Source organism: Equus przewalskii, chromosome 3 (genome assembly GCF_037783145.1).
Source record: "Equus przewalskii isolate Varuska chromosome 3, EquPr2, whole genome shotgun sequence".
Lineage (NCBI taxonomy): Eukaryota > Metazoa > Chordata > Mammalia > Perissodactyla > Equidae > Equus > Equus przewalskii.
This window is the reverse complement of record NC_091833.1, coordinates 115,452,838-115,466,128: the sequence shown is the minus strand read 5'-3', so window position 1 is coordinate 115,466,128 and position 13,291 is coordinate 115,452,838. Positions and strand designations below refer to the sequence as shown.

The 13,291-nt window shown below is 53.1% G+C and overlaps 1 protein-coding gene across 9 annotated transcripts in view; it reads left to right on the top strand.

Moving 5' to 3' along the window:
- The window catches only part of AFAP1 (actin filament associated protein 1), a 160,843-nt gene extending 147,886 nt beyond the window's left edge, over window positions 1-12,957 (top strand). For 5 of the 9 annotated variants that reach the window (XR_011538357.1, XR_011538356.1, XR_011538354.1 and 2 more), the window contains 3 exons: window positions 3,940-4,124; window positions 5,106-5,270; window positions 8,159-12,957. Coding sequence is in view for 4 of the 9 variants with exons in the window: in XM_070613353.1 (XP_070469454.1) it covers window positions 5,106-5,270; window positions 8,159-8,185 (192 nt within the window). In the remaining 5 variants the exon portion in view is untranslated. The remainder of the gene's footprint in view (window positions 1-3,939; window positions 4,125-5,105; window positions 5,271-8,158) is intronic. The other 4 variants (XM_070613353.1, XM_070613351.1, XM_070613350.1 and 1 more) reach the window with 1 other exon arrangement.
- The last annotated feature ends 334 nt before the right edge of the window (window positions 12,958-13,291 follow it).

The following is a 13,291-nucleotide window of genomic DNA, read 5'->3' as shown; positions in this document are numbered from 1 at the left end:
TTCCTGCATGTCCTTTCCTGTGTGCTTTAGACTACCCATTTAATACTGCAATTTCTTATGCTGGGTTTCTTAGATTTTTCCTTATCTATGATTTGTGACTCTGTTCTGTACTTTATTTTAGTGTCTACCTTGAAGTTTGTATTTAGAATCTCGTGTATAATATAGTCTATTCTCTGGTGGTCTCTTACTTACTCGACCAATACTGATTTAGACCCTTTGCTCTTCCCCTCCTAAATAGTTATTTTCATTTTTTATTCCAACTCGTCTTATTAATTTGTAGTTAGAGTGCTAAGATCGTCCTTGTTTTGGTAGTTTCCTTATTTTTACCCTAATGCTATAGTTGAATATTTGCTATCCTGTTCTGGTTCTATCCATCGGTCTCCCTAGTCTGTGGATTGTGTCCCCTTTCTCCCTTTTTTCTTTTTTCAAGTATGAGAGCCTTCTTGAGGATTTCTTGTAATGGAGGGCTTTTAGTTAGAAATTCCCTTAACTTTTGTTTGTCTGGAAAAGATTTAATTTCTCCCTCATATATGAAGCAAATTCTTGCTGGATAGAGTATTCTTGGCTGAAGGTTTTTATCCTTTAAAGCTTTGAATATATCACTCCATTCTCTCCTAGCTTGTAGGGTTTCTGTAGAGAAATCCGCTGACAGTCTGATAGGGGCTCCTTTATAGGTTATTCTCTTTTTTTTTCTTACTTCCCTGAGTATTCTTTCCTATTTGCCAACTTTACTACTATGTGCCGTGCGGTGGGTCTTTTTACATTGACAAATCTAGGAGATCTAAAACCCTCCTCTACACACATTTCTCCGTTGATCCCTAGATTTGGGAAGTTCTCTTCAATAATTTCGTTAAGCACACTTTCTGCTCCATTTTCCTTTTCCATATTCTTGGGAATTCCTATGATCCTTATGTTCTTACTCCTCATTGAATCCATTATCTCTCAGAGATTTTCCTCATTTTTTTAAATTCTTAGTTCTCTTTCTTCCTCTGTCTGGCGCCATTCAGCCTGTCTGTCCTCGATTATGCTAATTTTCTCCTCTGTGTTGTCTACACGGGCATTCAGGGAATCCGTATTCTGTTTTATCTGGCCCATTGTGTTTTTCATCTCAAGTAATTCTGTTTGATTCTTCTTTATGATTTCAATCTCTTTTGTGAAGTAACTCCAGAACTCGGCTTGTTTCTCTATCTTTCTCTCTACCTCATTGAGTTTTTTTATTATAGCTGCTCTGAATTCATTATCACTTCGTTTACCTAATTCCAAGTCCTCAGGACTTAATTCTGTGTTTTTATTGTTTTCCTTCTGGTCTGGGGCTTTTATAAATTGCTGGATGGTAGAGGAGCGGTTTTTTCTCATGGTGGTAGAGTTCAGTTGCAGGTACAGCCTGTCGCCACTAGATGGGGGTCGAGAGCGGCGTGTTATGAGCGCTCCGCCTTCGGGGCAAGATGGCTGCGCCCACAGGCTTTGCTGGGGGGGAGGGGCTGTTACTCACACGCGTGGGTCTGGATTCAGATCAGTTCTGTTCTCTGGTCTCCCAAGGCCCTTGATTTATAGGGTCCCCGCGGACGGAAGCTTTCCCCCCGTCAGCGGGTCTCCACTGAATCAGGGGCAGGAGTCCTGGATGATCCCCAGGTCGCGCGGCCCCTCCCCCGCTCCTTCCTGACCCCGCCGCAGCGATCGCAGAGTCTAGGGGAGGGAGCGACGTTCTCTCCTACTGTTCCAGCGCCTCCGAAGGTGTAAGCAAGGTTTATGATCTCCGCCTTCTTGGTACTGTAGGTCTCTAACGAGCTGGCATTATGTTTATTCTCTGAAATTCAGTTCTTCCAATCTTTTGTTGTATTTTGGAGGGGAGAGACTCCCAGGTCAGCTCACCCCGCCATTTTGCTCCTCCCACTCTCTTTCTCTGAACTTTTTAAAAGGTGGTGGGAACACTGAGTCTGTTTTCCTCCCCTTCGCAGAGTCTGATTATAATTGGTGCAACTCTTTTTATCTCCTTGGAATCACATCCTAATTTGATGCCAGTTCATTAGAGAAACTAATTCAATGTAGCAGATTCTTATAAAATGTCCAGCGAGTCTTGAGAACTCTGCCAGGTGCTGGGGAAGTGGGAATGAATGTTTCAAAACACAGTCTGTACCCTCTTAGAATCTAACAGGACGGATGGAGATCGCTCTTCAGACATGAATTAGCACCCTCAGTGGTTTACCGTTCCCTCTCATCTGAGAATTTACTGTGGTCTTTTTCACGGGATTATTCCATCAAATTCTCTCTACCTGTGAGTCTGATGTAATTGCTTCCATTTTACACATGAGGAAGCTGAGGCCCAGACAAGTACAGTGAAGTGCCTGAGAGCACACAGCTGCCCCAGCACAGACCTGAACTGAGCCCCTTCCTTCTCTGCTGAAGTCCCAGATGTCTCCCCTCCCCCGCACCCCACCAGCACCCCAAATGCTGGCATGTCGGGTCCTTCTTTCCAACCCCCTTGGCAAAATACCCAGCCTGGCTGAGGTCCCCAAGGCCCCTCCCAGGAGTCCTGGATGGGTTTACGGACGTGCAGCACCGCCGAGTCCCGGCCTCCCCTCACCTCGCCCAGCAGCCCAGCTGCCTCGCCGTCCTCGCCTCATGCTGCTGTCCTCCACAGACGCTGTCTCAGAACTCCTCCCTTCTCCTGCAAACCCCAGTGCCCCGGCCCCTCCACCGGGCGGCCTCCCACTTCAGAAGATGGCCTCCTTGCACTTGCAGAGTAATAATCAAGCCGCGAGGTGGAGCTGCACCGGTCCCCCGCCGCCAGCTGGGCCGCCCTTCCTTTGGCCGCGGCAGGGCAGCGTTTGGGAAAGCAGACTCTAGGCTCAAACAGGCCAGGCTGCGGGGTTCTGCACCTTCTCTGGGCCTCGATGCTTTCCATCTGTGAAACAGGCATCATCATATTGCTGACCATGTGGGGCGTGTGTGTGAACACTCCTGTCGCAGCGCCCAGCCAGAGAAAGTGTTCGTCCACTCATGTGTTCGTTAGTTTGTATACTCAGTCATCCATTCCATAGGTTTCATATTTATGCACACATGCTGTGTTCCTGTGTGCCAGGAACTGCCGTAGGCACACGGCAGCCAGTGTGACCATGCGAGTGCGTCTTTGTGGAGCTCGTGTTCCAGTGAAGGACCTGGACAGTAAAGTGTGTGCTGTCAGATGTTGCTATGTGCTCTGAAGGCAGCACAGCAGTGGGGCGGGGGGGCGTAGTGGAAAACAGAATCCAGGGGCATCTCTGTCCAGCAGAAACTGGGACCAAGGGCATAAGCAGCCAGTGCCACCTGGACAGAGGTGGTAAGGCTGTGGGCTCCCCCCGGTGGGCGGGGTCCTTCCTCGCGGCATACAGACTTGTGGGCCCTGGTGACCCTCGTCAGAGGTGGTCTGGAGGCAGGACACCTCTCGGACCCCTGGGCCTCTTGAGCTCCCTGGAGGGCGTCTGAGAAGCTGCCAGCATCGTCACCCCGGGCCCCCCTGGAGTACAGGTGCTGGGCTCTGGCGCCAGTCTCTCCTGACTTCCTCCTCTATCTTCAGCCTGGCCGGCTCCCTTCAAAGCATTTAAAGATTCTCTGCCATGTTCCGGCTTAAAAAAGCCATTCCGCCTTGGCCCCACATTCCCCTCCGGTCACTGCCCTGTGCTTCACACCTTCCCATCCAGAGTGAACTGCTGGAAACAGTTGTCGCCACCCACAGTGCCCAGTTCACCCACTCATCCTTGGCTCGCTAAGGTCTGGCTCCTGCCTGAACCTGCCTTCGCCGAGGTTGGCCTCTGAACCTAAATCCTTACCTCTCGGGTCAGACGTCTGGGCCTGGCTAGTGGCTTCCTGTCTGTGGCGACCCCACACCCCCCTGGGTTTCGCCCTCTCCCAAGGCTTCCCTCTTGGCCCCTTTTGTCAGCTCTTCCTTCTTTCTTTCAGCCCAAATGGCCCAGCTCGTCCTTCTGCAGGCGCAGGGCCGGTCTCCTTGAGCTGCCTGCCCGCAGACCCTGGGGCTCGGCTGCTCCTGTCTCCCGAGAACGTCTCCTTGGACTTTGGTTGCCATCACCTGCCCGGTGTCGCAGCTGTGCATGCTCTTCCGGCCTGACCGCATCCTTGGCATGGTGGTGCGTTGGACGCATTGTCCCAAAGGCATGTCGGTGCCACCTGCTCAGGAGGTGGCCTGGCCTCTGCCAGAGACGGATGGTGGTGTTCTGGCCTGTTTCCCAAACCCTCCGACCCCCATGCCCTCAGGCCCACGCTGCCTTTCAAAAGCATTCCCAAGTAAAGAGAACCCGAGTACGGCGGCTGCGTGGGGTCTGTAGTCAGTAGCCCTCAAGGGGATGCTCAGTGACCTATTTTAATGGCCATGGAAACACTGTTCCCCTAAAGCAACATGTGTCTCAGCGAACCCAGGTTTTTGAGTTACGATTACCCAGTAGCAACAGGGAGCCCTGCTCCTCAGAGACTCCACTTGGGTGGGCAGCTAATCGCCAACGCTCTTCCCACAGAGCAGCTTGCAGTCTTGTAGGGAAGAACCAGGGGGCGGTCTGGGCCACTGAAGACGCGTTTGTTCCATTTTAAGTCTTGCTGAAAACGCCTTCCCCTGACATACAGACTCTGCTGTGACAATCAGAGAGCCGTGGTGGTAGTCTGCTCGGGGGGCCCCGCCAGCCACTGCCTGTGCGGCTGGTTTGTAAGCTCGCGCTCCACGCTGCCGCTGGCCCTGGTCGCCAGCGGCTCTGCAGCCTGGGTGTTTCAGATGTGAGAGCTGTAGAAATTAGAAAGACCTCGACCTCGGAGGCTGCGTGATACGGCTGGAAGAGCCACAGTGAATACAAAAGACATGGATGGAGTCGCTCCTTCCCCTGTCCCAGCCGTGACTGGCAGGTTAGAGCATCGCTCTGAGCCTCGGTCTTTCTGTCTGTAAAGTGGACGTTTCGAAGGTGCTCTCCAAATCAGGCACTGACTACATGGTGGTCCTTATTATTGTGGTTATTTTTTTTTCTATTTCCAAAACCCATTTTTTCTTTAAGCTACTTTCCTTCTGGAAAATACTGATGACCTGGAAATCATACCTCACATGAGTCTTCTCTTTCCATTAACAGTCTCCGGTTTTTAGGCATCGGACTCTGGAGAACTCGCCCATGTCCAGCTGCGAAACCAGCGATGCAGAGGGTCCCGTGCCGGTGAATAGCGCGGCCATCCTCAAGAAGAGCCAGCCGGCCGCCAGCAGCTCGCCCTGCCGGGGGCACGTGCTTCGGAAGGCCAAGGTGAGCCCCGCCCCTCCCTGGGTAGGGGTTCAGGCGGCCCGGCCGTTCTCCCGCTTCAGGCTTTTGTGGGAGGGATGGGGGAGCTGCGCTGTCTTCCCGTTCCAGTTGGGACAGCCTGCTGTTAGATGCATCTCAGGACTGTTTACCAAGCTCTTCCCACAGCAGATGCTCCTTTAGGAACTGCCTCCTTTGGGAATTCAAAGGCAAAAAAGACCAGAACCTTAGAGGCATTTGTCGTCTGGTGCCAGGAAAACCAGCAGCTCTGCTTCCGTCTCAGAAGGGGCAGGACTCCTGGCTTCTCCTGACTTGATTATTTTTTTTCTTGAGGAAGATTAGCCCTGAGTGAACATCTGTTGCCCATCTTGCTCTTTTTTTGCTTGAGGAAGATTAACCCTGAGCTAACATCCGTGCCCATCTTCCTCCACGTTGTATGTGGGACGCTGCCACAGCATGGCTGATAAGCGGTGCTAGGTCCGTACCTGGAATCCAAACCGGTGAACCTGGGCTGCTGAAGCGGAGTGCACTGAACTTAACTGCTGTGCCACAGGGCTGGCCCCCTGGCTTGAATTCTTATTGGTGGAGTAGAGATTGGACCAGGTGACCACTAAGATCCTTTAAAAAAAATGTCCAGGCATAAGCCCCTCTCCAGCCCCTCCCCATGCCCGGCATTATAAATCCGCCATCTGAGGCTGCAGTAGGGTCCCTCTTGGGTCCATCCTGTGGTATCTTCTGGGCTTCTGATGGGACTGGCCACTAACAATTTTGTTTTTATTTTTGTTTTTTGAGGAAGACTGGCCCTGAGCTCACATCCGTGCCTCTCTTCCTCTACTTTATACGTGGGATGCCTCCCACAGCATGGCGTGCCAAGCAGTGCCAAGTCCACATCCAGGATCGAACCGGTGAACCCCAGGCCACCAAAGCGGAACGTGCGCACTGGGCCAACCCCCAGCCACTATCAATTTTTGATGCTAATCTTAAAAACTTCAGAAAATTTAAAGACCGATTTCTAGTTTATGAGACCAAACGTTGTTGACTGGGGTCACTGAAAGTGTCTCACACAAACATCCGTACTTGGCACAAGTGCGCTCATTCGTCCCGATGAAGTTCATGGGCCTGACGCACCTGGAGGCCAGGCGTCCACCCTCCTGGTCTCCGGGGCCTCGAATGCTGTCGCTACTTTGTTCTTTGGCAGCATTGGAACCCGTTCCAAATTGGCTAGAAATGCACTGTTTTCTGAAAGCAGGTCTGGTGTTAGAGAAGAGCATGAGTGCTCCCCGCTTGCTGTGTCTGGCGCGTTCGCAGGAAGGTCCCCGGTGGCCGTGGTGATGGGCAGCGTCCCAGGATGTCCGTCCTTCGCAGCCAGTGCATTTGACGGCAGACTGCGTGTGGGTAGGCTGGGGGGAAAGAGGAATTAGTGTGTGTCGTTTCCGTTCCTTTCATTAGCATCCATCAGGTGCTGTCAGCTTGTAACTGTTAGGCTCTGTTCACAGAGGAGTGTGTTTTGCTGAGAGCTATTTAGGATTGAGCTGTCCAATAAAGTCCCCCTAATTATTTGCAGATGAGAAAGGCAGTAAAAGCATTTCATTTATTTGCTTTGTTTACTGTCAAAGAAATCAGGTTTACAATGATGCCACTCCAGCCTCGAAGGGGCTCGAGTTCCGGGGCAGCTCGGGGCAGCTCGCACTGTCCAGAGACGTGGGTGGTCTTCACTCCTGCCAGCTCTTGGTGTAGATGTGAAATGTGTGTTTACAGCCCACTCAGATGCACCGCCGGCCTCTGAGAGTGGCCCACACTCATGGGGAAGTGGCTGTCCCTGCTCACGGGTCCAGTCACACCGTGGAGGCATCCAGGAGCCTTGCCCGCAGCCTCACTAAGAGAATAGGATGGAGCAGGGCTTTTCTGGGATTCTTGAGAAAGGTGACAAGGCACCCACAACTCAGGGAGGGGGTGGTGGCCTGGCCGTTCCACTCTGGGAGCATCAGCCCACTTGCAGGGGCATCACACATGTGGTCTTGTCGGCCGGCCCCGCCTTTCTCTGAGGACCGGAGGAGTGTGACTCATTCTGGGCCCGGGAAGTGTCGTGCCAGGAGGTGTTCCTATGACAACCCCCAGATCCCAATGAGGAGCGCTCTGAACATGGGAGCGCGAGTCCGGAAAGTCGGACGCTTTCAAGGCCCCTGTCACAGGACTTCCTAGCTCAGAAGGGGGCTCAGAAGTGGCTGCTCCGGGCCCTCAGCCGGGGAAGCTGCGTGCACAGCTCCGGAAGCCCGGGCGCGGTGGCCGCGGTCCTGCGGTTCAGAGCCGCCGTGCCTGAGCGGTTCGGTGGGCTGGAACGTCAGGTGCCTGAAGGCGCTCACGTGTGGTTTCTTGTGGACAGTAGCTCAGTTTTGGTTTTGTTTCTGCCACGTTTGCTAATGCTGTGTTTTTAACCATTAATTAAGCTTGAACCTTTGGTTCTAGAAAAGGTGAGGAATTGGTAGTTTTGTGCACTATGCAAAGGTGTGCAGTGTACTCACGGCCCAGTTAATAAAGCCCTGGGAAGACAATGGGCGTCAGGCGTTTGCTTAGATCAGCCCTGCTGCACACAGTGCCACCAAGGGGGACAGTCCCTGCGCGGTGACCAGGCTGCACGGTCCAGGCCCTGTGGCGGGAACTTCCACACACGTCTTCTCCTTTGATGCTCGGCAGCCCTTCAGAGTCCTTGGTGGGACTCAGGTCGATCTGATTTCTGGATCACATGGTAACTCTATTTGATTATTTGAGGAACCACCATGCTGTTTTGCACAGCAGCTGAGTGCCCACACTTTTTGGGTCACAGACATCTGTGGGATGTGGCCTGACCCCCTACTGCTTTGATCTGTACCCCACTTCTCTGCTTCACTTGTTAGGAGTGGGAGCTGAAGAACGGGACGTAGAGGACCGCAGGACGGCTGCAGCGCGGGCCGGCGCCGCCCCACCCGACACCGGCGAGCGCGGGACGCCGAGGGCTCGGCAGCGGGCCGGGCGTTCCTGACCGGCTCGGACGCCCTCCCCGGCCCCGGCCCACGTGTATCCCTTCTACTGTGTAATGGTGCCCTTAAAGAAATTTACTGGTAACACTTTGGTTTCCAACTGTATCTGTTCAAAAACAAAAGGGATGAAAAGGTATTGTGAAAGAACCTGCAGCGGACGGAGAAGTGACGTCTCTCTACCCAGTGAAGTGAGCTCTCTAACCAGCCCAGCGCAGCCCCAGGCTGAAGCCGAATGGGGCAGCAGCCCTGGCCGAGACCCGGACGGGCGTGGAGGGGTGTGGGCCCGAGTGCCCGGGGCAGCCTCTCGGGCAGATCGTGACCCGTGGCTCTGGGATCGCTCGTCCGCCGGGCGCCCGGGACTTGTCACTGCGACGTGAACAGGAGGAACTCGTGTCCCAGCGCCTCCTCCCCACGTGCCTGTCCCCCTCGTCACTAGAGGTAAAAGGACGAGAAAATCACGCTGTGAAGCATTTTTTACCTTTTCGTTTTTTCCTTCTGGACAGATGCCTTTGTCATCAGGACATGAAAAGCTGCCAATCTTTCTGAAGTTTTTAAAGATCTCTTTTTTATTGTGTGTCGCACTTAGCTCCAAGGGTTTTCGGAGATTCTGTGTCGTATTTTGTGGATGATTTATACTGCTTCTGAAAGGCAGCCGTGTGCTTTTGATACTCCACTGATGTGTGTCCTTCTGCTTTTCCCCAAATCCCAAACCCTTTCTTCCCCTTCCCAGCCAGCGGGTGGCCCTCCAGAACTGGGCAGCCGCACAGCGGTCGTGGTTAGACTTACATCTGCAGGCCGTGTACCAATTGGGTTGTCAATCCTTTGAAAAGGAAGCAGGTTCTGGAAACTGCAGAACGTAACATCCTGGAGCAAGAGCAGGGCCCCGCCTGCTGCCTCTCCGCGCAGATCCGAGCGGCGTTCTCTCCGTACAGCGGGGCGGGCTCTCCTGCAGTCCTTGTCTGCCCGCTCTGTGTGTGTCTTGGAGCGATCAGACGCCCAGGCGTGGAGGGGACGGACGGGGCTCCTAGGTGGAGCTGGTTCCTACCCTGGGGGTCCAAGAGCCAGCCTAACTCTCCTTTGTCTCCAGAGGGACCCGCCTCCGGAGTTCTGGTTACGGGAAGGGTAGCCACCGCTGAGGACGTGAGTCAGGCCCCAGGAGGCTCTGCAGACTGGCCCAGGGGAGCGAGGCCACACGTGGAGAGCTCTTCCTGCCGAAGCAAGGACTGCCCGGTAGTGCCGTTTCGTCCCTCCCTGGAGCGTTCTTGGCAAATACAGGAGGAGACGGGAAACATTCTCCCGGTGCCTCCCCCGGGCGGCCTTTCCGCACGTGCTGGGTTGCCATGCCATCCGCAGGCCTTCCTGGTTAGGGGTCACGGTTGATGACCGGGTCCCCGAGCCCTGGGGGGGCTGTGTTTGATCTGACCCACTAGGGCAGGAAGCCGGCCTCCAGCGCACAAGGAAGTTTGACAGCCGGAATTGGCAGCTGTTTAAGAGGCGTCCCGCGACACTTGAATTGACTGCAAAGCCATCTGCCAGGAGCGTTTGGGCTCGTGGGCGGTCGGCTGGCGCTCTCGCTCCACAGCCCCTTTCCTCGCAGCTGAGCAGCTGAGGCGCGTCCACCAGCACCGCCGATAGCCCGGGAGATCACAGGGGGAAGGCGGGAGGAGGGAGCCCGCCCTCGGGCCCATCTTCCCCGGCCCGTGGTTCTCCTGTCACCATAGGAAGCTGGGCCGCTCTGCATTGTGTGGAGCTCATTTCCTGTAAAGGGCAAAAAGTTTGATCACCGTAGGTTTTTGCTGCCTTCCAGCCAAAGTTTCTCCCCTTGAGCCTCCTGGGTCATTCTGATTGTCAGCCTCCTCTGCCCAGATGACTGCCGGGCTTCCGTCGTCGTTACGAAGGGAAAGCACGAGTAGCCTGCGCTCCCGACCCTGGCCCGGCAGGGTGGGCACTGCTGGGCTGGCGGCGGACCACTGGCAGAGCGTCCCCTCCACGGCACCCCGACCACCTCCACGGGCCGCCCCTGATAATGGCCAGTTGGTGCCGGAGGCAGGATTTGGGCCCTGGTCCTCAGACTCTGGGTGCACGTATTTTGTGTTTAAAAAACCCCAGTTTTTAGTTCATTCTAACTCACTCTCATAACCGTAAGCCTTTTAAAGAGAATGGTGAACTTAAACGAGTCCCGTTGTGTTCCACAGAGCCATTTAAAATGGGTCCCGGGGAGACGAGGCTGCCGACGCTGGCTACTGTGACAGCCTGCGTCCCCTCGAGGTTCTTAGATTTGATCAGAAAGTTAGTTTAAAGCATTTGCTTCAAAATAAGTTATTTATTTGTATATGTTCAATAAATATAGTTTTTAATTTATATCTGTACATATTAGACACACGTTAGACATCTTGTCGCAGTTCTGACAGTGATCTCATTTTCTTACCCTCCCAGCGCAGCCCTGTGGCCTCTGGGCGGCCGAGGGACGACTGTGAGGAGGCCGGCCAGGCGGGTGGGAGCCCAACCCCGGCCCTCACTGCGGGCAGGGCACGTGCCACGGGCGGGAGTCAGAGTCCGTTAGAAACGTCACCCATCCCTTTAATAGATGGCCATGTCCACAGAGTGCTGGCCAGACTGTACCAGGATCCTGACCCAAGGAGAGGCATGCGGTGGCCACACGGAGGGGCTGGCGTGAAGTGGCCACCTCTGCAGCTCACGGGCTCCCTTAGAAGCTGAGGCCACGTTGTCAGCCTCAGGGTCTGCTTCTGACTATATTTTGTGTCATCAACCTTCAAAATCCCCTCCGTTTTTGTATTTTTATAATGTTTTTTATTTACTCACCAACCTTTTGCACAGAAACAAAGCGATGGTCATGGTGCTTGCTGTGTCACCACTGAGCGGGGACACGTGGAGGCAATCGCCCTCCTCTGCCCAGAGTCCGTGGAGGGTCAGGCAGGGCCCATCTGTGTGCATCAGAGAAGCCAGCAGCGCCCTCGCCGGCCTCAGGCTGGGTCCACTGCAGGGTAGCCGGTCTGGGGAGTGGCCCCAGATGCCGGGACTCTCCCGTCAGATGGGCGTGGCCTCCCAAACGCGGATCTTTCCAGAGCTATTCTCTTGGGACTGACTCTGGGGACCGGTTGCCCGCCGTGTGTGTGACTCCGGTCTTGTCCCCTCCATTCCTACACCCTGGTGTTGCCACGCCTCGTCTTCCACCTTGTTCATTTCACTTGTCCCTGAAGGATTTTCAGCTATTTCCAAAAGCCCCGCTCGACTCGGAGACGTTGGAGATTTGCCGTCTTTTGCAAAGTCTGTTTCAGAAAGTTTGTGTCCTGGGTCCCGAAGGCCACCCTGAGGAAGGAGTCTCAGATTTGTTTCAATCGTGCCAACAGTTGGAGTTGGTGTACACGTTTCCAAGGGGACGGCTTTGAAGCTGCGGGTGGGCACAGGGAGCGTGGGCAAAACTCCTTTGTTTGCGGTCACATCTTTTCCTTCCAGAAGAGAATATTATCTCTGTCAACATGCTTCCCTGGGGGAAGTGTAAGTTTTGCCCACAGACCTGGCTCACCAGGCGGTGTCCTCTGCCTCTCTGCTCGGGCTTGGCTGCAGCCCAGCCTACGGCTGGCAGGGCCTGACTGACGGCCTCTCCCAGGAGCCCGGACCTGGCCAGCCCCGCTGCAGCGCGTTCACGGTCTCCCCAGTTCGCAGAAGGGGCCCGGCAACAGTGAAATGTGAAACTATTGCCTTCCTCTTTTTTCTAAAATAACTTTTTTAATAGGAAAAATAATTTCAAGCCATGGCATAGTTTTAAAGAGGGTAATTATTTGTTCCTGTTTTTATTACTGTTGTCTTCTTATCCCCACGATGGGTCGGGTTGATACTGTGAAATAAACTAAAAATAAAGAAAGATTCTGTGCCGTCTACACACACAGCATCACAATACAAGCAGAGCCACCTCTCAGTGGCCCCCCAAGTTGTGGGGGGACTGCTGCCATCTGTGGAGGAGGAGACCTCACCCCCGGGAGCTGTTGGCTTCAGATGCATCCTTTTGCCCATCTTTTGTGAAATGTTTCCTGTTCATTCTTCCAGAAAAGCTCGACTTCACAATGTACAAGTATTATCAGGTATTTTTCATTGTTGCCATGAAAGATATTTTTGAAACGGGATCATCTGATCATAATTCTTAGGGACCAAAGGTGTTTTTAATAAGATAATCTTTGTATTTGATTTTCTAATGAGAAAGGAATTATTAACTTTAAACATCACCTTTTAAATTATAGATATTCATCGATTGACCGTGGCTATAAGTTGTAAAATGTTTTCATATTGAGAATGTAATTATTTCCTTATTGTATTTTTTAAAAACTAAAGTCATATTTAAAATTCTCTTTGAAAGAAGCAGACAAGAAACAGGAAGGATTTTTTAAATTAAATATGTTGGCAGTGCCCATTTTAAATGACTGTAAATAGATTTTCACTGTGTTTCTCAATGTATTTAATTCATAAAGTAAAAACTTTTACCAAAAGAAACTCGCGATGGAAATGGAAGTTTTCAGCCCATTTGCCCCATTCTGTAGAGCCTCACTTGAATCGCCAGCTTTACTAATTGACTTTTCTGCTGTTTGACACAGTGCAGCCCGCAGACTGGCGCCTCCGGCGTGACCGTGTGTATATTACTAATAAAACCGTGCTCTCCACCCAGCCTCCGTGTCTTCCCGACGGGCTCTGCAGCGCAGGCGGGAGGGGCCCGGGTGCTCAAGGCTGGACTTCCAGGCGCTGCTGGTCCCTTGACGGGTGGGCGAGGGGGTGAGAAGTCATGGTGAGGGAGGAGGTGTGGGATGTGTCTTGTTTCTGTTAACAAGAAGCCTCTTTCATCAAAGAACCTCAGTTTAAGCCATAGTTGGTTTTTTCCCCAGTGGCTTTTAGTCCCTGGGACCACAATATTCCATTCAAGGAACGTTTGTGCACCTGCTAAGTGCCAGCGCTGTGCCAGGTGCTGAGGTAGGAATGCATCAGCTATGACCCCGCTCT